Raw genomic sequence first — 22,378 nt, 5'->3', positions numbered from 1 at the left:
GGAGAATCAGCAGAGAGCAATGACCTTTGGATTTAGCTGTTATTAGACCATTAGAGACTTTAGTGAGGGCAGTTTCAGTGGAGTGTAAAGAGCAGAAACCAGATTGTAAGGGGTCGAGAAGAGAGTTATCTGAGAGATAGCGGATTAGACGGGAGTGGACCAAGCATTCCAGGAGTATAGAGATGAAGGAAAGGTTAGAGACAGGTCTGTAGTTAGCAGTGCAGTTCTGGTCCAGGGATGGCTTTTTAAGTAAAGGGGTTATGATGGCATGTTTAAATGAGTAGGGAAAGATACCCGAAGAAAGAGAGAAAGAAAGATATGTTAAATATTTTAGTCAGGTGATTGGTGACCACTGGTGAGAGAGACTGCAGGAGAATGGGGTCACTGTTGCAGGTTGTAGGCCGAGCAGAAGTGAGGAGCTTGGAAACTTCTTCTTCTGAAACAGGCTCAAAGATGTCTAGTGAGCTTGAGGTGCGACAGGGAAGGGGATCCAGGCACTGAGGAAATTGGGCTGAGATATCCTGATGGATGTGGTTGATTTTTTCTAGAAAATAAGTGGCCAGATCCTCACCACTGAGATTTGTGATGGGGGCCTGTACTTTAGATTTCAGGAGGGAGTTTAAGGTTTCAAAAAGTCGTTTTGGGTTGTTGGATAGTGAGGTAATGAGGGTGGTGAAGTAGGATTGTTTGGCCAGATAAAGGGCAGAGTTATAGGTTTTGAGCATGAACTTATAGTGGATGAAGTCCTGCTAAGAAAGATTTTCTCCACTGCCGCTCTGTACACCTTGAGCAACGCTGAAGAAAGCGTGTTTGCATAGTGTGCCAAGGCTGCCGTTGTCTGTGTCGGGTCTTTCTGCGTGTAGAAGGTGTTGCTTCATCTAGGGCATTCTTCAGTGTATTATTGAAGTGTGACAATGCTAAGTCTGGACAGGAGAGGGAGGAGATTAAACTAGATTAGGGACTAAAAATGTGTGGAGATTGTCCATAAGCTGCTGGGTGTTAATGGTACGTGTATTCTGATAAGTGTGGTAAGTGGGAGTGTCCCGGGTGAGGAGACAATTTTTGACAGAGAAGGAAAGAAGGTTGTGGTCCGAGAGCGGGAGAGGGGAGTTAGTAAAGTCGTGCAGCGATCCAGGACAGGAGAAAACCAGATCCAGAGTATTCCCATCCTCATGCGTAGGAGAATTAGTAAACTGTGAGAGGCTAAATGAAGAAGTTAGAGAAAAAAGATGAGAGGCAGATTGGAAGAGGGGATCATTGATGGGGATGCTAAAGTCTCCCATGATGAGGGTGGAGATGTCACAGGATAGAAAGTGAGTAAGGCAGGTGGCAAAGTGGTCTAGAAACAGGCAGGAGGAGCCTGGAGGGCGATAAACAACTGCCACTCGCAAGGAGAAGGGCTTAACCCCTTCACCCCGAAGCCTGTTTTCACCTAAGTGACAGGGCCAATTTTTAGAATTCTGACCACTGTCACTTTATGAGGTCATAACTCTAAAACGCTTCAACGGATCCTGGCGATTCTGACATTGTTTTCTCGTGACATATTGTACTTCATGATAGTGGTAAAATTTCTTCAATATGACTTGCATTTATTTGTGAAAAAAACAAAAATTTGTCAAAAATTATGAAAATTTAGCAATTTTCAAACTTTTAGTTTTTATGCCCTTAAATTAGAGAGTTATATCTCATAATATAGTTAATAAACAACATTTCCCACATGTCTGCTTTACATCAGCACAATTTTGGAAACATAATTTTTTTTTGTTAGGGAATTATAAGGGTTAAAAGTTGACCAGCGATTTCTCATTTTTGCAACAAAATTTGCAAAACCATTTTTTTTACGGACCACCTCACACTTGAAGTGACTTTGAGGGGTCTATATGACAGAAAATGCCCAAAAGTGACACCATTCTAAAAACTGCACCCCTCAAGGTACTCAAAACCACATTCAAAAAGGTTTATTAAGCCTTCAGGTGCTTCACAGGAATTTTTGGAATGTTTAAAAAAAATTGAACATTTAACTTTTTTTTCACAAAATTTTTACTTCAGATCCAATTTGTTTTATTTTACCAAGGGTAACAGGAGAAATTGGACCAAAAAAGTCGTTGTACAATTTGTCCTGAGTACGCCGATACCCCACATGTTGGGGTAAACCATTGATTGGGCACATGGCAGAGCTCGGAAGGGAAGGAGCGCCATTTGACTTTTCAATGCAAGATTTGCTGGAATTGAGATCGGAACCCATGTCGCGATTGGAGAGCCCCTGATGTGCCTAAACAGTGGAAACCCCCACAAGTGACACCATTTTGGAAAGTAGACCCTCTAAGGAACTAATCTAGATGTGTGGTGAGCACTTTGAACCTCCAAGTGCTTCACAGAAGTTTATAATGTAGAGCCGTAAAAAAAAATTCATATTAATTTTCACAAAAAATGATGTTTTTGCCCCCAATTTTTTATTTTCCCAAGGGTAACAGGATAAATTGGACCCCAAAAGTTGTTGTGCAATCTGATACTTCATATATGGGGATAAACCACTGTTTGGGCGCATGGCAGAGCTCGGAAGGGAAGGAGCGCCATTTGACTTTTCAATGCAAAATTGGCTGGAATTGAGATCGGAACCCATGTCGTGTTTGGAGAGCCCCTGACGTGCCTAAACAGTGGAAACCCCCACAAGTGACCCCATTTTGGAAAGAAGACCCCCTAAGGAACTTATCTAGATGTGTGGTGAGCACTTTTAACCCCCAATTGTTTCACTAAAGTTTACAATGTAGCGCTGTGAAAATTAAAAAATCATTTTTTCTTTCCACAAAATGATGTTTTAGCCCGCAATTTTTTTTTCCCAAGGGTAACAGGAGAAATTGGACCACAAAAGTTATTGTCCAATTTGTCCTGAGTACGCTGATACCCCATACATTGGGGGGAACCACTGTTTGGGCGCACGGCAGAGCTCGGAAGGGAAGGAGCGCCGTTTGAATTGCAGACTTAGATGGATTGGTCTGCAGGTGTCATGTTGCATTTGCAGAGCCCCTGATGTACCTAAACAGTAGAAACCCCCCACAAGTGACCCCATATTGGAAACTAGACCCCCCAAGGAACTTATCTAGATGTGTTGTGAGAACTTTGAACCAACAAGTGTTTCACTACAGTTTATCACGCAGAGCCGTGAAAATAAAAAATATATTTTTTTCCACGAAAATGATATTTTAGCCCCCACGTTTTTATTTTCCCAAGGGTAACAGGAGAAATTGGACAACAAACGTTGTTGTCCAATTTGTCCTGAGTACGCTGACCCCCCATATATGGGGGGGAACCACTGTTTGGGCGCACGGCAGAGCTCGGAAGGGAAGGAGCGCCGTTTGAATTGCAGACTTAGATGGATTGGTCTGCAGGTGTCATGTTGCATTTGCAGAGCCCCTGATGTACCTAAACAGTAGAAACCCCCCACAAGTGACCCCATATTGGAAACTAGACCCCCCCAGGGAACTTATCTAGATGTGTTGTGAGAACTTTGAACCAACAAGTGTTTCACTACAGATTATCACGCAGAGCCGTGAAAATAAAAAATATTTTTTTTCCACGAAACTGATATTTTAGCCCCCACGTTTTTATTTTCCCAAGGGTAACAGGACAAATTAGACCCCAAAAGTTGTTGTCCAACTTGTCCTGAGAACGCTGATACCCCATATGTTGGGGGGAACCACTGTTTGGGCGCACAGGAGAACTCAGAAGGGAAGGAACACTGTTTTAGTTTTTCAAAGCAGAATTGGCTGGAATTGAGATCGGATGCCATGTCGCGTTTGGAGAGCCCCTGATGTGCCTAAACAGTGAAAACTCCCCAATTCTAACTGAATCCCTAACCCCAACCCTAACCCCAGCCCTAACCCTAGCCCTAACCCCAGCCCTAACCCTAGCCCTAACCCCAACCCTAACCCTAGCCCTAACCCTAGTCCTAACCCTAGCGCTACTTTCACACTAGCGTTTTTTTGCATACGTCGCAATGCGTCGTTTTGGAGAAAAAATGCATCCTGCAAAGTCATCTGCAGGATGCGTTTTTTCCCCATAGACTAACATTAGCGACGCATTGCGACGTATTGACACACGTCGCAACCGTCGTGCGATGGTTGCGTCGTGTTGTGGCAGACCGCCGGCAGCAAAAAACGTTACATGTAACTTTTTTTGTGCCGACGGTCCACCATTTCCGACCGCGCATGCGCGGCTGGAACTCTGCCCCCACCTCCCCGCACCTCACAATGGGGCAGCGGATGCGTGGAAAAACAGCATCCGCTGCCCCCGTTGTGCGGTGCTTGCACAGTATGCGTCGGTACGTCGGGCCGACGCAGCGCGACGGCCCCGTACCGATGCTAGTGTGAAAGTAGCCTAACGGGAAAATGGAAATAAATATATTTTTTAAAATTTTATTATTTTTCCCTAACTAAGGAGCTGATGAAGGGGGATTTGATTTACTTTTATAGCGTTTTTGGGGCGGATTTTTATGGTTGGCAGCCATCACACACTAAAAGACGCTTTTTATTGCAAAAAATAGTTTTTGCATCACCACATTTTGAGAGCTATAATTTATCCATATTTTGGCCCACAGAGTCATGTGAGATCTTGTTTTTTGCGGGACGAGTTGACATTTTTATTGGTACCATTTTCGGGCACATGACATTTTTTGATCGCTTTTTATTCTGATTTTTGGGAGGCGGAATGAACAAAAACCGACAATTCCTGAAATTCTTTTAGGGGGGCGTTTATACCATTCCACGTGTGGTAAAATTGATAAAGCAGTTTTATTCTTCAGGTCAGTACGATTACAGCGATACCTCATTTATGTAATTTTTTTATGTTTTGGTGCTTTTACACAATAAAAACTATTTTATATAAAAAAAAAATTGTTTTTGCATCGCTTTATTCTGAGAGCTATACATTTTTTATTTTTCTGCTGATGATGCTGTATGGCAGCTTTTTTTTGTGGGACAAGATGACGTTTTCAGCGGTACCATGGTTATTTATACCCGTCTTTTTGATTGCGTGTTATTCCACTTTTTGTTTGGCGGTATGAGAATAAAGCGTTGTTTTTTGCCTCGTTTTTTTTTTTTTTTCACGGTGTTCACTGAAGGGGTTAACTAGTGATATAGTTTTATAGGTGGGGTCGTTACGGACGCGGCGATACTAAATATGTGTACTTTTATTGTGTGATTTTTTTTTATTTAGATAAAGAAATGTATTTATGGGAATATTTTTTTTTTTCTTTATTTAGGAATTTTTTTTTTCTTTTTTTTTTTACACATGTGGAAATTTTTTTTTTTTTTTTGCTTTGTCCCGGGGGGACATCACAGATCGGTGATCTGACAGTGTGCACAGCTCTCTGTCAGATCACCGATCTCACAGGCGAGTTCCAGAGGCTTGCCGGCGCCTGCTATTAGGAACTCTCAGCAGGCGCCGGCAAGCTAAGTCATCTCATGACCCGGAAGGAGTCCCGCGGCCATCTTGGATCCGGGGACTCCTTCCAGGTCACCGGAGCAGCGCGATCTCATCGCGTTGCTCCGGTGGGAGAGCGCAGGGAGCCCCCGTCCCTGCGCGATCCCCCTCTATGCCGCTGTCACTATTGACAGCGGCATCAGAGGGGTTAAATGCCCGCGATCGGCGATAGCGCCGATCGTGGGCATTGCTGCGGGGTGTCAGCTGTCATATACAGCTGACACCCGCACCCGATCACCGCGGCGCTCAGCGCGAGACCGCGGTGATCGATGCGCCGTACTAGTACTGCGGCTGGCACTAATGCAGTGCCGGCACGGCGCATGGCACGAAGGGGTTAAAGAGTCTGACGGCGTGGACTTCAAAGGAAGAAAATGTAAGTGAGGGAACCGGGGGAATTACCTGGAAAGCACATTGTGATGAAAGGATCAAACCAACACATCCACCCTGTCTGTTCTCAGGTCAGGTGGTATGTGAAAATTTCAGCCCACCAAACGAGAGAGTGGCAGCGGCGGTGGTGTCTGAGTGCTGGATCCAGGTTTCTGTAATAGCCAGAAAGTTAAGGGAATTAGAGAGGAAAAGATTGTGAATGTAAGTTAGTTTGTTACACACAGACCATGCATTCTAGAGAGCACAATGGAAAGCGATAGGAGAAGGCATGCACTGAATGTTAATAAGATTAGCAGGGTTTCTATATGCAGCTGAAGGAGAGTAATGTATGCTGCTGGAGGGAGGCCCAGGGTTGGGGGAGATGTCTCCTGCAACTTGTAGAAGGAGAAAAAACAGAAAGACCAGGTGGTGGGATGATTTGTATGAATGTTTTGAGTGCTGCATGGAGGTAGTGGCTGGTTTGGAGTGGGTAAGAAATGTCAGTAGAGCCTCAGAGTTATACATGGGAGAGGGGAGAAGGGAGGGGTGGATATAGAGAGAGTGCCCAGAATGTGTTAAAGGGCGAGTGAGTTGTGAGAAAGCAGAAGTAAAAGCAAATAAGAAGCAGATTGAGCTTCTTGAGTTTCATTTAGCTTTAGACCTATATATCCATTGTTTAAACTGCAGTATATGCTTTACTATAAGGTCATGTACTCAAACCGTGTCTTTGCAGCATTTCTTTCATTGTTTTTTTATGCAAATAAGCTATGTTTTTCAGAAATCTCATGCACACACTTGTTTTTTTTCTGACTGAATTTGAGAACTGCAGTTTTTTAAAATCCTTTTAGCGTTTTTTCATTTTTTTACTCATAGAAAGCAATGATAAAGTGCAAAAAGTCTGCAAAAAATGCAGAAACATGGTTTTGCTTTGTTTTTGGTGAATCAAACTAACTTTATTACATAGAGCTTTGCGAAAGTATTCGGCCCCCTGGAACTTTTCAAACCTTTTGCCAAATATCATGCTTCAGCCATAAAGATACCAAATGTAAATTTTTGGTGAAGAATCAACAAGTGGAACACAATTGTGAAGTTGAATGAAATTTATTGGTTATTTTACATTTTTGTGGAAATTCAAAAACTGAAAAGTGGGGCGTGCAATATTTTTCGGCCCCTTTAACTTAATACTTTGCTTTGCTGTGCCACCTTTTGCTGCGATTACAGCTGCAAGTCGTTTGGGGTATGTCTCTATCAGTTTTGTACATCGAGAGACTGAAATATTTGCCCATTCTTCCTTGGCAAACAGCTCGAGCTCAGTGAGGTTTGATGGAGATCGTTTGTGAAGAGCAGTTTTCAGCTCTTTCCACAGATTCTCGATTGGATTGAGGTCTGGACTTTGACTTGGCCATTCTAACACCTGGATACGTTTATTTGTGAACCATTCCATTGTAGATTTTGCTTTATGTTTGGGATAATTGTCTTGTTGGAAGACAAATCTCCGTCCCAGTCTCAGGTCTTTTGCAGACTCCAACAGGTTTTTTTCAAGAATGGTCCTGTATTTGGCTCCATCCATCTTCCCATCAATTTTAACCATCTTCCCTGTCCCTGCTGAAGAAAAGCAGGCCCAAACCATGATGCTGCCACCACCATATTTGACAGTGGGAATGGTGTGTTCAGGGTGATGAGCTGTGTTGCCTTTACGCCAAACATATGTTTTGACATTGTTGCCAAAAAGTTTGATTTTGGTTTCATCTGACCAGAGCACCTTCTTCCACATTTTTGGTGTGTCTCCCAGGTGGCTAGTTGCAAACTTTAAACAACACTTTTTATGGATATCTTTGAGAAATGGCTTTCTTCTTGCCACTCTTCCATAAAGCCCAGATTTGTGCCGTGTACGACTGATTGTTGTCCTATGGACAGACTGTTCCACCTCAGCTGTAGATCTCTGCAGTTCATCCAGAGTGATCATGGGCCTCTTGGCTCCATCTCTGATCAGTCTTATCCTTGTTTGAGATGAAAGTTTAGAGGGACGGCCGGGTCTTGGTAGATTTGCAGTGGTATGATACTTCTTCGATTTCAATATGATCGCTTGCAGAGTGCTCCTTGGGATGTTTAAAGTTTTGGAAATCATTTTGTATCCAAATCCGGCTTTAAAATTCTCCACAACAGTATCACGGACCTGCCTGTTGTGTTCCTTGGTCTTCATGATGCTCTCTGTTATGACCCCAATGGCGAGGGTCTCAGAGATATCAGCAAGTCTGCGAAGTACAAAAATCCAGCTCATAGGGCAGTGGTAACTGGGTTGACCATATATCTACTCCTAACGCCAACACTAGAAGTAGCCGGGGAACATGCCTACGTTGGTCGCTAGATGTCTCGCGCCAGCCGGAGGACTAACTACCCCTAGAAGAGGAAAACAAAGACCTCTCTTGCCTCCAGAGAATAGACCCCAAAAGTTGGATACAAGCCCCCCACAAATAATAACGGTGAGGTAAGAGGAAATGACAAACACAGAGATGAACTAGGTTTAGCAAAGAGAGGCCCACTCACTAATAGCAGAATGTAGTAAGATAACTTATATGGTCAACAAAAACCCTAACAAAAATCCACACTGGAGATTCAAGAACCCCCGAACCGTCTAACGGCCCGGGGGGAGAACTCCAGCCTCCCTAGAGCTTCCAGCAAGGATAGGATACAGATTAAGTACAAGCTGGACAAAAATGCAAAACAAAAACAATAACAAAAAGCAAGAAAGCAGACTTAGCTTAATCAAGCAGGAACCAGGATCAGTAGACAAGAGCACTACAGATTAGCTCTGATATCAACGTTGCCAGGCATTGAACTGAAGGTCCAGGGAGCTAATATAGCAACACCCCTGACCTAACGACCCAGGTGAGCATACAAGGGATGATAGACATACCCAGAGTAAAAACACTAGTAGCCACTAGAGGGAGCCAAAAGGTAAATTCACAACAGCTCTCTGTGCTTCAAACAGAACCCTGAGACTATCACAGAGCAGGTGCAATTATACGGAGACTTGATTACACACAGGTGGATTATATTTATCATCATTAGGCATTAGGACAACATTGGATCATTCAGAGATCCACAATGAACTTCTGGAGTGAGTTTGCTGCACTGAAAGTAAAGGGGCCGAATAATATTTCACGCCCCACTTTTCAGTTTTTGAATTTCCATAAAAATTTAAAATAACTAATACATTTTGTTCAACTTCACAATAGTGTTCCACTTGTTATTGATTCTTCACCAAAAATTTACATTTGGTACATTTGGAAAAGGTTGAAAAGTTCCAGGGGGCCAACTACTTTCGCAAGGCACTGTATGTAGTGTTGAGCATTCCGATACCGCAAGTATCGGGTATCGGCCGATACTTGCGGTATCGGAATTCCGATACCGAGATCCGATACTTTTGTGGTATCTGGAATCGGAATCGGAAGTTCCCAGTGTATGGTTCCCAGGGTCTGGAGGAGAGGAAACTCTCCTTCAGGCCCTGGGATCCATATCCATGTAAAAAATAAAGAATTAAAATAAAAAATAGGGATATACTCACCCTCTGACGCGCCCTGGTAGTAACCGGCAGCCTGCTTTGCTTAAAATGAGCGCGTTCAGCACCTTCCATGACGTCACGGCTTCTGATTGGTCACGTGCCGCTCATGTGACCGCCACGCGACCAATCACAAGCCGCGACGTCATCCCTCAGGTCCTAAATTCCCTTCTAGGAATTTAGGACCTGAGGGATGACGTCACGGCTTCTGATTGGTTGCATGGCGGTCACATGAGCGGCACGCGACCAATCAGAAGCCGTGACGTCATGGAAGGTACTGAGCGCGCTCATTTTAAGCAAAGAAGGCTGCCGGTTCACAGCGGTAAGGTCCAGGCTGCGTCGGAGAGGTGAGTATATCAATATTTTTTATTTTAATTCTTTATTTTACACATTCATATGGATCCCAGGGCCTGAAGGAGAGTTTCCTCTCCTTCAGACCCTGGGAACCATCAGGATACCTTCCGATACTTGAGTCCCATTGACTTGTATTGGTATCGGGTATCGGTATCGGCGAGATCCGATACTTTGCCGGTATCGGCCAATATTTTCCGATACCGATACTTTCAAGTATCGGACGGTATCGCTCAACACTAAGTTTGTATGTACTATAGACAAACATGTAATCTGCATCAAAAAAAGCCACAAGAATGCACAAAAATGCCTCAAAACCTGTGTTTTAAACTCATCATTTTAACTGTCAAGAGAGAAGGTTTTGGCTGTAGAGAAAAAACGCGGCTTGCGAACAACGCTTAATGGAACATGGGTTTGTGAGGAGTTGCGTGGCTTGTCTGGAATCGGGGCATGGCTTAATATGCAAAAGCCTACACCAATTTGCGCAAAAAAATGGCGCAAAGTAAATAAACCAAGAAATGGTGTAAAGTTAGACAAATATGAGCCACATTTATCATTGAGCTTAAGACACCGTCATAATTTTGCCACATTTTCAGACTGTTTAGTCTAAGTTTGCACTCCGTGAATAAAGGACAGGAGTAATCAATTATCTTTAACCCCTTAATGACCGCCAATACGTCTTTTAACTGACCTGAGATATAAGAGAATAGCCTCCCCGTACAGGTGACAATCCAGCAGCTGTCAGATGTACACTATAGCTGACAACTTGCTGCATCAGCCACGATCAGTGTTTGCACCGTCCAAATCTGTTTAACCCCTTAGATGCTGCTGTCAATAGTGACAACATCATTATAAATGAGTGTGGGGGCTTCCTATTTATCCCCATCGGCCCCCAGAGATCATGATTATGTGGCTCTGATGTTTGCCATGGCAATTCACAACTAAATTCTGACCTTAGAGTCTGACGGCTGTTGTAACCTGTTCAGAAGTTAGAGGCATTTAGGTGGTAAAAATACACATTTTCATTTCTGTCATGCCACTTTGCATTAATTCCTGAAAAGCACCTGAAGGGTTAATAAACTACCTGACAGCCGTTTTCAATATGTCAGGGGGTGCTGTTTTTAAAATGGTATAAGTTTGGGGGGTTTCCCAATATATGGGTCCACTAAAGGCACTTTAAACATGGATAGGTCCCTAAAAAAATTAATTTTGTAAATTTTCTTGAAAAATTACTGCTAAATTTTTAAACCTCCTAAAATGCTAACAAAGTAAAATAAAATTTTACAAATGGTGCTGATGTAAAGCAGAATGTGGGAAATGTTATTTATTAATGTTTTGCTGTGGTATAATTATCTGGATTAAAGGGATAATCATTCAAAGCTTGAAAATTGCTAATTTTTTAACATTTTTCTCAAATTTCTGATATTTTTTTAGAAATAAACACAACCTAAATTTACCATTATCATAAAGTATAATGTGTCACGAAAAAATAGTCTCAAAATCACTGGGATTTGTTGATGGATTCTAGAGTTATTACCACATAAATTGACACTAGTCAGATTTCAAAAATTTGGCTCCGTCACTAAGGGGTTAAGTTTAAGCTTTTGTTGTTCAATATTGATTTATAGTGGTGTTATTGTTGTAACATTGAAACTTTGCACATAAATCAATATTTGTATTTTTTAACAGGCTGTGATCCTACTTGGAAAAATATAAAAACCCTAACACCTAAAGCCATTGCCAAAGAAGGTGGATTCAAAGTTGCAATGAAGGAACTAGGAAAAGCAATGCGTCTATTTAAAAAATACTCCAAGCCAAGTGTAAAAAATCCCAATCCACTGTGGGCCATTACATTACATGATTGGTCATTTGAGCACCAGTTGGCCCTTCGAGAATCTTTTGCCGCATTGGATCAGGGGGAAGAAACTGTCTCCAAGGCAGATTTTGTTGAAATCCTTACAAAGAATGGAGCTCCAGTGACCACAGAACAAATGGAGAATATTGTTCATCTTCACGAAAAAGGTAGAAGTGGGAACATCATTCTGGAGGAGTTTTTGAAAGGGTCAAAGTACCTACAAAAAGCTTTTTTATTGTCCTCCTATGGACCGAAAAAGAAAAAAGGAAAGAAAGGGAAGAAAGGCAAAAAAGGAAAGCAAACACTACCTATGCCAATATGTACAATGCCAAGTCACCTAATTTCACGTAGAGAAGATGGTGGACCACCTAATTTTATGATTAGAGCTTTCCATAATGTTACTGATGTCAACCGATTTGATTCTGACCATCCACCCCAAAACCCAGTGACAGATGATACCGGCTGGTATGTCGATGACCTGGAAAATGTGTATACTCATATAAACTTTGCTGCAAAAGCTGGAGACTTTGAGTCCCTGAAGAGGGCCTTTGAAGAAGGCGTGTCTGTGAATGTGAAAGATATCTTTTATAAAACACCTCTAATATCAGCATGTGCTTATGGGAATATGGAGGCAGTCAAATTCCTTCTAGAAAAAGGGTAAGATTTCTATATGTTTAAGCTACTGAAGAACTGTTAGACAAGAGTGAATCAATTTGATGCAATTTAGAATTTTTCAAAATCTGCAATTGACAATTCTATTCTCGTGAATCACCACAAATATGCCCTCTGCCATTTTGCATATAGCAGAAGGTTGCATCAGCCAGAGAAAGCTCACTTTACTTCAGGCATGGCCATGCAGGCTTTCTTACAATGTTATGCAGCTATCACATCACATGGTATAGCAAAGCCAATCAGGGTGAACTTTCATAGCCTGTATAAAAGCCAAGGAAGGGAATGAGCAGCCAGTTTGTGATGAGTCATAATAATGAAAGAATGTCACAGCTCAGCAACAGAGAACTTGAGAGAAAGTCATAAAACAGTGAATAAACATTACAGATAGTGTGTAACAGTATAGCTGTGAAAAACTGTTACCATTCATCTACCCGTAGCCACAGGAGTGGACATACCACCCGTGCAGCCAATGCAACTGCAGCGAGGCCTGAAGGTGGAGGGGGGGCCCTGCATGCAGGGACGTACTGCCTATAGCGGCAGAGTATGCAGCCGCTATGGGGCCATTGAGTCAAGATTATGGGCGGGAGTGAGAGGTGCCCGGTGTCATGCAGCATTTGGTCCCTCTCACTCCCGTAATTATGCGTCTACACAGAGCCGGGGAGAGAGCAGCGAGCAGAGTGCAGGAGTTCAAAAAGGGGGCGTGTCATGCAGGGAGAGACGCTGGCCAATGAATTCTTTCCCTCCCAGACTGATGAGAGCGCTCACTGCCATCTCTGTCTTCCTGCATGGCGCGTCCCTATGGTGAATACTCACCTGTAGTCAGAGGGCCTGGGCTGCACAGCACACGGGATAACAGTGGAGGAAGAGCAGGACTAAGGCCATGTGCACACGTTCAGTATTTTTCGCGTTTTTTTCGCGTTTTTTCGCTATAAAAACGTGATAAAAACGCGAAAAAAACGCTAACATATGCCTCCCATTATTTTCAGTGTATTCCGCATTTTTTGTGCAAATGTAGCCTTTTTTTCCGCGAAAAAATCGCATCGCGGAAAAAAAAGCAACATGTTCATTAAAATGCGGAATTGCAGGGGATTCCGCACACCTAGGGGTCCATTGATCTGCTTACTTCCCGCACGGGGCTGTAAGTAAGCAGATTATGTGCGGTTGGTACCCAGGGTGGAGGAGAGGAGACTCTCCTCCATGCACTGGGCACCATATAATTGGTAAAAAAATAAGAATTAAAATAAAAAATAGTCCTATACTCACCCTCTGATGGCCCCCGAAGTGTTCCCGCCTCTGTGCTGCACGCTCGCTTCGGTTCCTGTAGCTGGTGTGCGGTGAAGGACCTTGCCGAATGACGTCACTGTCCTGTGATTGGCCGAGACCGCTCAAGTGACCGTGACGTCATGGAAGGCCCTGCGCGCACACATCAGCTATAGGAACGGACGCCGGTGAGGAGATCTGATGTCTGCGGGTGAGTATAAGCATTTTTTTTATTTTTTTTATTATTTTTAAACGTTCTATCTTTTACTATAGATGCTGCAAAAGCAGCATCTATAGTAACAAGTTGGTCACACTTGTCAAACGCTATGTTTGACAAGTGTGACCAACTTGTCAGTCAGTTTTCCAAGCGATGCTACAGATCGCTTGGAAAACTTTAGCATTCTGCAAGCTAATTACGCTTGCAGAATGCTAAAAAAACGCAAAAAAAACGGAAAAAAAACGCAAAAAAAAATGCGGATTTCTTGCAGAAAATTTCCGGTTTTCTTCAGGAAATTTCTGCAAGAAATCCGCAACGTGTGCACATACCCTTACAGTGGGGTCTTCTGCTCCCTTCACTGTTCTAGTCTCAGCAGGCTGCAGCACCTCACAGAGAAGCGGTCGGGGGAGGAGAGCTCACTGCACAAGACAGCACTGCAGCAGCAGGGGGCTGATATCAGTCCTCTCTGCTGTGTCCACATTCCCCACATTGGGTTCCACAGCCCTCTCCAGCTAATCTCCTCCACAGCTCATCTGACCAACTGAGGTCATAAATTAGTAGGTGTGTGTTTGTATATGTACACATGTGTGGGTGTGTATGTACAGTATATGTATATATGTGTGTATGTTTGTGTGTGTGCATTTGTGTATGTATGTGTATCTATGTGTGTTTATGTATGGTATATGTGTGGATCTATGTGTATGTATGTATGTATGTGTGTATGTGTGTGCATCTGTTTATCTATGTGTGTATATCTATGTGTGTATGTATGTACAGTATATGTATATGTGTGTATCTGTGTGTGTTGTGGTGCAGTGACCAATGTTACAGCTAGGGGGCGCTGTGTGTGCTCCTTGGGATATGCATGGAAGGGTATCTGTTGTTGTAATAGTGGTGAAACAGTGACTGGCAGAATTGTGAATGGCCGATATGTGTCACAGAGGGAGTCTGCGTGGTAAGTCTGATGTAACATGGTTGTTCTGGGTGTTCTGGGACCTGTAGTCCCTCAAGAGTTTGTGTAATGTTGTATAATAGTCAAGGGAGACTTACTAGGCTAGTTGTGTGAGATGGGTGGGACAAACTAGCCACACATCTACACTCCCATCCAAGAGAGTGGTTAAGGGTATATAATGTGACCTGGGTGTGGGTCACATGGTTCCTGTGTTTGGATCTGAATGGTCGAAGGGCAAGACCCTGGAAGCCTGTGTTGGAAATCTTGGGAATTCCTGAATAGCACATGGTTGGGCTTTGGCACTGAGTGGCCTGTGTGCTGTAGGTCCTGGATGGTCAGTGTTGGAGGCTCCTGGGAGTGGAGTCGTCCTGGAAGCGCCTAGAGACCGTAGACCTGGACGGTCAGTGTTGGAGGCTCCTGGGAGTGGAGTCATCCTGGAAGCACCTAGAGACCGTAGACCTGGACGGTCTGTGTTGAGGACCTGGGACTGACGTGAAGTCAGCGTGAGGAGTGGAACTCCTGAAAGGTAACCCCGGACAAGGGGATTGTAATATATGGCAGAGACGTTTATCTGCTGCATGAACAGACTGGTGGTCGTGATAAGCTCATGGACATAATGAAATAGACTGTATGTCATGTGGTTTATGAAGTTTAATAAACCGGATTTGACCAGATTTGTGTGAGGTACCGTGCCTGAGTGCTTGAATCCTATGCCAAGCGAGTGTCCCCCAACACACTCAGGTAGCGTATCACCACAGTGTGTATCTATGTATGTGTATCTATGTACAGTATATGTATGTGTGTATCTGTGTGTGTGTGTATCTATGTACAGTATATGTACAGTAACCTAGGGGCAGATGCAGCATGTGAATATAACCCTGGGGCAGACGCAGCATGTGAACATAACCTAGGGGCAGACACAGCATGTGAACATAACCTAGGGGCAGACACAGCATGTGGACATAGCCTAGGAGCAGAAGCAGCATGTGAACATAACCTAGGGGCAGACGCAGCATGTGATCATAACCTAGGGGCAGACGCAGCATGTGGACAAAATCTAGGGACAGGCGCAGCATGTGAACATAACCTAGGTACAGACGCAGCATGTGGACATAGCCTAGGAGCAGAAGCAGCATGTGAACATAACCTAGGGGCAGGCGCAGCATGTGATCATAATCTAGGGGCAGACGCAGCATGTGAACATATCCTAGGGGCAGACGCAGCATGTGAACAAAACCTAGGGGCAGACGCAGCATGTGATCATAACCTAGGGGCAGATGCAGCATGTGATCATAACCTAGGGGCAGACGCAGCATGTGATCATAACCTAGGGGCAGATGCAGCATGTGACGGTGCAGCTTCGGTGACGGCACCGCAACTCACCGAAACTCCGTTCCCTGCATTTCATTCATTCTCCAGTCTTTTACAGTCGGGAGCGGCCGCATTAGCAGCGCTCCCGGTTGTAAATGTATTTGACCCCTTGAGATGGATTTACAGCATGGGACTTGACTGTACGGCGGACAGGTATGGGATATTTTCTGGGGTGGCTGGGGGCAGATGATTTTAGCCAGGGGGGCCATTAACCATGGTCCCTCTCTAGGCTATTAATATCTGCCCTCAGTCACTGGCTTTCCCCCTCAGGCGGAGAAAATTGCGCGGGAGCCCATGCCAGTTTTTTCCATGAATTAACCCTTTCATTTTACACCCAGAGCTCCCAAATTTTGCACCCACACACACTACTGTGTGTTTTTTTAACCCTTTCAGGCTAGTGGCTTAATAATGGATAGGTGTCTTATTGACACCTCTCCATTATTAACCAGGCTTAATGTCACCTTACAATAGCAAGGTGACATTAACCCCTTAATACCCCATATGCCAATGCCACATGGCAGTGGGAAGAGAGAGGCTAAATGTTTGAATAGGCGCATCTTACAGATGCACCTTTTCTGGGGTGGCTGGGGGCAGATGTTTTTAGTCAGGGGGGCCATTAACCATGGTCCCTCTCTAGGCTATTAATTTCTGCCCTCAGTCACTGGCTTTCCCTCTCTGGCGGAGAAAAATGTGTGGGAGCCCATGCCAGTTTTTTCCGTGAATTAACCCTTTAATTTAACACCCAGAGCTCCCAAATTTTGCACACACACACACACACACTACTAACATTATTAGTGAGGGATATATAAAAATATAACGGATATGCAATGGTTTACTGTATGTAAACCATGTCTCATATCCTATCGGGTTCGGTAATGATTTAGCAAAACCCGACAATTGAATTACCGGCTTCTTTGCTATCTAGCTCTGTATTAAATATATGTGTGTGTGTGTGTGTGTGTGTGTGTGTGTGTGTGTGTGTGTGTGTGTGTGTGTGTCAATGACATATACACTCACTGGCCACTTTATTAGGTACACCTGTCCAACTTCTTGTTAACACTTAATTTCTAATCAGCCAATCACATGGCGGCAACTCAGTGCATTTAGGCATGTAGACATGGTCAAGACAATCTCCTGCAGTTCAAACCGAGCATCAGTATGGGGAAGAAAGGTGATTTGAGTGCCTTTGAACGTGGCATGGTTGTTGGTACCAGAAGGGCTGGTCTGAGTATTTCAGAAACTGCTGATCTACTGGGATTTTCACGCACAACCATCTCTAGGGTTTACAGAGAATGGTCCGAAAAAGAAAAAAAATCCAGTGAGCGGCAGTTCTGTGGGCAGAAATGCCTTGCTGATGCCAGAGGTCAGAGGAGAATGGGCAGACTGGTTCGAGCTGATAGAAAGGCAACAGTGACTCAAATCGCCACCCGTTACAACCAAGGTAGGCCTAAGAGCATCTCTGAACGCACAGTGCGTCGAACTTTGAGGCAGATGGGCTACAGCAGCAGAAGACCACACCGGGTACCACTCCTTTCAGCTAAGAACAGGAAACTGAGGCTACAATTTGTACAAGCTCATCGAAATTGGACAGTAGAAGATTGGAAAAACGTTGCTTGGTCTGATGAGTCTCGATTTCTGCTGCGACATTCGGATGGTAGGGTCAGAATTTGGCGTAAACAACATGAAAGCATGGATCCATCCTGCCTTGTATGGAGCATCTTTGGGATGTGCAGCCGACAAATCTGCGGCAACTGTGTGATGCCATCATGTCAATATGGACCAAAATCTCTGAGGAATGCTTCCAGCACCTTGTTGAATCTATGCCACGAAGAATTGAGGCAGTTCTGAAGGCAAAAGGGGGTCCAACCCGTTACTAGCATGGTGTACCTAATAAAGTGGCCGGTGAGTGTATATACCTATACTATGTGTAGACATTTATTCTATCTATTCTATTTTAACCTGTCAGTGTGATTTTACTGTACACTGGACTGAATTGCCGGCTTTTCTATAGAACAGCGGTGTGTATCTCTCTCAAGTCACACTAATGGTCCGTGTGGTGTGCGAGTTTTTCTCGCTCCCATAGACTTGCATTGGCGTATTTCGGGCATAATACGGTGACAATCGCATGCTGCGATTTCACTCGCACGTATAACACGGCCGAGAAAACAATGGATGATGGGAGCTGCCCCATAGATTAACATTGGTCCAAGTTCTAAGAGATTTTTTTATGGCATAGCATCGGTCCGTATTACGCTCTAGTGTGACCCCGGCCTTACACTCAGATCAGTATCAGACATCAGAAAAATCGGGTATGTAAAGAGTCTCATAAACTATACTAGGTATGAGTGACAAACATGGATAGAACTTGTTCATGAAAACAGATGTCTAATATCTTACTTATGCCATTGATTAACAACATAAGGATGAATGACCTCAGGGAGATCAAAACATCCAACACCGCGGAGACACCATTACGTGTTTCTCAATGCAGTGATCCAGAACACTGCCCCCATCCCTAAAGGGAAATATGCAAATGCATGTAGAAAAGCCGGGGAGACACCATCACGTGTTTCTCAACGCAAGCAATAAATAGCCAGGTCTTTCACCGGGAAGGAACAACCACGGGAAGGGCAGCATCCAATAGAGGAAAACAATGCCAAAACATGGTATCCATCCACAGACAGCTGTTTCGGGGTATTTGCCCCTCATCAGTATGGAGTAGGAAACTGGCTATTAGGAGCAGTGCCTAGTGAAAAGTCTATAAACATAAGGATGAATGACCTCGGGGTGATCAAAACATCCAACACCGCGGAGACACCATCACGTGTTTCTCAACGTGGATGTTCCTTCCCGGTGAAAGACCTGGCTATTTATTGCTTGCGTTGAGAAACACGTGATGGTGTTGAAGCGATGGCCGGGGGACCACCACGGTGCAGGAAGACTACTGTACACAAGATGAGGTGCAAACAACAAAGGGTAGATTTATTGGGAGGCAAGGAATGAAATGGGTGAGGAAGATGCAAACAGGGGTATGCAATGGCAAGAGACACTTTACAAGAGTTATAAACTTTATCTTGTCCGTAAAATAGCATGGTGCTCCAACTATTACAGACTCAGAATATGTCTCACAAGCAAATTTAAACAATAAACAGATAACGATGCTACTCTACATATAACCTCCCTGGCCCTTACTAAGCAGGCCACACGGCTGCTGTGTACTGACTACTGAAGCCTACACTAGGCCCTAACAGGTGCATCAAACAGGAACAGACTCACGGTGATGTTGGGGACTCAGGTCCAGTCCCAGGGGGGCCCCCAGCAGTCTATACGGTGGTGCGCACGGCTTTCTGTCAGCTCTGTGAAGCGTGGTCTTCTCCTTGCTTCTGGATCCTAGGGATGCTCCCGGAAACTGTAAGTCCCTTTCTCAGTATCTTCGTGGCTTCACAAACTAGCACAGAACAGCCACCTTTGCTGTACCAGGAAAAGTCTTGCAAATTTCACAAGTACACTCTGTCCCAGCCTGGGACCTTTCTTGTAGCAAACAGCACACAGTTCTCTCTAGCAGCTTCCGCTCACACACACAGTTCAGGCTCAACTCCTCCCCTAATTCTAGGGCAGTTCATCTTCACAGCCTAAAGCAGGGGGAAGCAGGACATTCCATCACACCAGACAAGGGGGTGCTGTCTCTTAAAGTGGCAGCGTGTTACTGTCCATAACAGCACCACCCTCTTACATGCCTCCCTTCTTAATGATGGTTGTTCTCGACCATCACAGAATCAAGGTTGAAGCGTAATGAAGGAACGTGCAATGCGGAACAGCACCTATAGAGGAGGCAACAAAGGTGTAACAACAGACAGAGCACACTGTTCTACATATCGGACTGGTGGAACCCCTGCATTAGACCTCTGGGATCTCCGAAGCTCTTGGCTGTCAGGCAAGGCTTGAATATCTTCCAGAGGAACACTTGTTGCAGGAGACATTGTGAGCTCTTGTCTGGTCTCGTCCTCGCATGGCGGTACTGGTACATCCATGGGATTACCGTCTCTGTGCGGCTGAGGACCCCCTACTGTGTCAGGGACGGTCCACCACTCATCATTGATTTTACCATCAGGCATGACAGATTCAGGAAGTGGCGTGGCGCCTTCAGGCGACAATGGCGTAGAACAGACCTCAGACCAGCAAGGCCGCAGCATATTTCTGTGAAGTACTCTAGGGGCGGATGCCCCATTCTCAATCTGTACCTTGTAGACAGGGCCGTTAGCATACACTCGCTCGATAACCTTGTACGGCTGTACTTCCCATCTCTCACTTAGTTTTCCCTTAGGGCGTTTCTCTCTGACTAATACTCGGTCTCCAGGTTGGAGCGGTAACTCTTGAGTCAGTTTGCGGCCCGTATGTTCTTTTTCCTGCAGTTGCTGACCCGCCAACCGCCGTATCGTTTGCAATCGTTGCCGATGCTCTTTCACCCATGAGGTGACAGTTCGCTCCATCAGCTCCTCTGGCTGTTCCAAATTCAGCTCAATGATCTCTCGTCCAGCTCTTCCAAACAACAGTAGATAGGGGGTATAACCCGTGGTGGAGTGGACCCGATTGTTGTAGGTCCAGACAAATTCTGGCAGATAGTCTGGCCAACACGCATTCTTATCCTCCTCCAACGTTCTCAGCATTTGAAGTAAGGTTCTGTTGAAGCGTTCACAAGCTCCCTTGCCTTGAGGGTGGTAAGGGGTGGTCCGGGACCGCTCGATACCATACATGCGATACAATTCTTCCATGACCTTGCCTTGAAAACATGCGCCTTGGTCGGAGTGGATGCGTTTTGGGCACCCATACACCCGGATGAAGTCTTGACAGATGGCTCGCACCGCCGATTCCGCAGTCTGATCTCTAGTCGGAGTGACTACTGCGAACTTAGAGAAATGATCGGTCATCATCAAACAGTATTGCAGCCCCCGGGCCGAGTGTCCCACGAGGAGATAGTCGATCGTCAAGACTTCTAGCGGTTCCTTAGTTTGTATGGTCTGGATGGGTGCCCTTTGTTCAGTACTCTTAATGAGGTCACATACTCGACATTGCCGACAAACCTCTTCCACCACAAGCTCCATCCGGGGGCAATACACATACCGCTGTAACCATTGGTAGGTCTTTGTGGGGCCGAAGTGCGCTCCGAATTCGTGGGCTTCTTTAGCTACTTCTTGAGCCATTCTTCCTGGGATGACCACTTGCCACCTTACTTCCATATCTTTTGGCTGTTGCCTCTTACGATATGGCACTGACTCTCGCACTTCCAGTCTATCCCACTGGTGCAACACACTCCTCATTTCAGAGTCCAGATCATCTCTCTCTTGTTTGCCAGGCTTCCGCTTTTGCGTTACCCATTTCATCTGTCTCAGCCCTTTGTCTTCATCCTGACCGTGTCCCCATTCCTCATTGGTTCTCCCCAGGGACCGGGGTAATGCACTGGCCTCCCTTCTTGACTGGGCCGCAACCATTGGGGGCTTAAACTTATTAAAGTCTGGGGTTTCCTCCTCTTTGAGTTGCTCATCAAGATCCCCCACTGGAGTCTCCACAGGCACTCTTGACAGCCCATCAGCATTTGCATTTTCGGTAGCAGAGCGATAACGGATGGTAAAGTCGAACTTGGCTAGGCGAGCCATCCACCATTGTTCTAAGGCCCCCAATTTAGCATTCTCAAGGTGGGCCAGGGGATTATTGTCTGTTCGAACTTGAATCTTGGTACCTGTCAGGAAGCCTGCAAACTTTTCTGTCATGGCCCACACCAGGGCCAGGAGCTCTAACCGGAAGGAGCTGTAATTGTGAGGGTTTCTTTCGCTGTCTCGCAGGGACCTGCTAGCATACCCGATGACTCTCTCATGTCCATCCTGTATCTGAGAAAGTACTGCACTGATTCCATGAAGGCTACCATCGGTGTACAACAGGAACAACCGTTCCTCGAAGTCTGCGTAGGCCAAAATTGGGGCCGAAGTAAGGACATTCTTTATAGCCTGGAAGGCCTCGTCTTGTCCCTGTGCCCAGGGGATGCGCTGGGTCTTCGGCACTCCAGCGGTCCCCTGTTGTGAATTCTGTTTTTGGGCTCCCTCTGGTCGCTACTGGTGGTACTGGTTGACTTTTGTCTTGTGTTTTCAGTGCACCTGTTTTCATCAGGAAATTGGGAGTTTCCTTTTTAGTCTGGCTTCTCAGTCACTCTAGCGCCGGCAATCAATGTTATCAGAGCACCTCTGTTGCTTGCTACCTGCTCCAAGTCTGCAATTCAGCTAAGTTGAATCTTTGGCA

At 45.0% G+C, this 22,378-nt stretch overlaps 1 protein-coding gene across 4 annotated transcripts in view; it reads left to right on the top strand.

The window, feature by feature from the left end:
* Positions 1 to 22,378, top strand: part of ANKEF1 (ankyrin repeat and EF-hand domain containing 1) — a 141,365-nt gene that overhangs the window by 84,013 nt on the left and 34,974 nt on the right. For all 4 annotated transcript variants that reach the window (XM_077282609.1, XM_077282610.1, XM_077282611.1 and 1 more), the window contains one exon: positions 11,450 to 12,272. In XM_077282609.1, the coding sequence (XP_077138724.1) occupies positions 11,450 to 12,272 (823 nt within the window). The remainder of the gene's footprint in view (positions 1 to 11,449; positions 12,273 to 22,378) is intronic.

This window comes from Ranitomeya variabilis, chromosome 2 (assembly GCF_051348905.1).
Source record: "Ranitomeya variabilis isolate aRanVar5 chromosome 2, aRanVar5.hap1, whole genome shotgun sequence".
Classification (NCBI taxonomy): domain Eukaryota; kingdom Metazoa; phylum Chordata; class Amphibia; order Anura; family Dendrobatidae; genus Ranitomeya; species Ranitomeya variabilis.
This window is presented reverse-complemented; position numbering and strand designations above follow the sequence as displayed.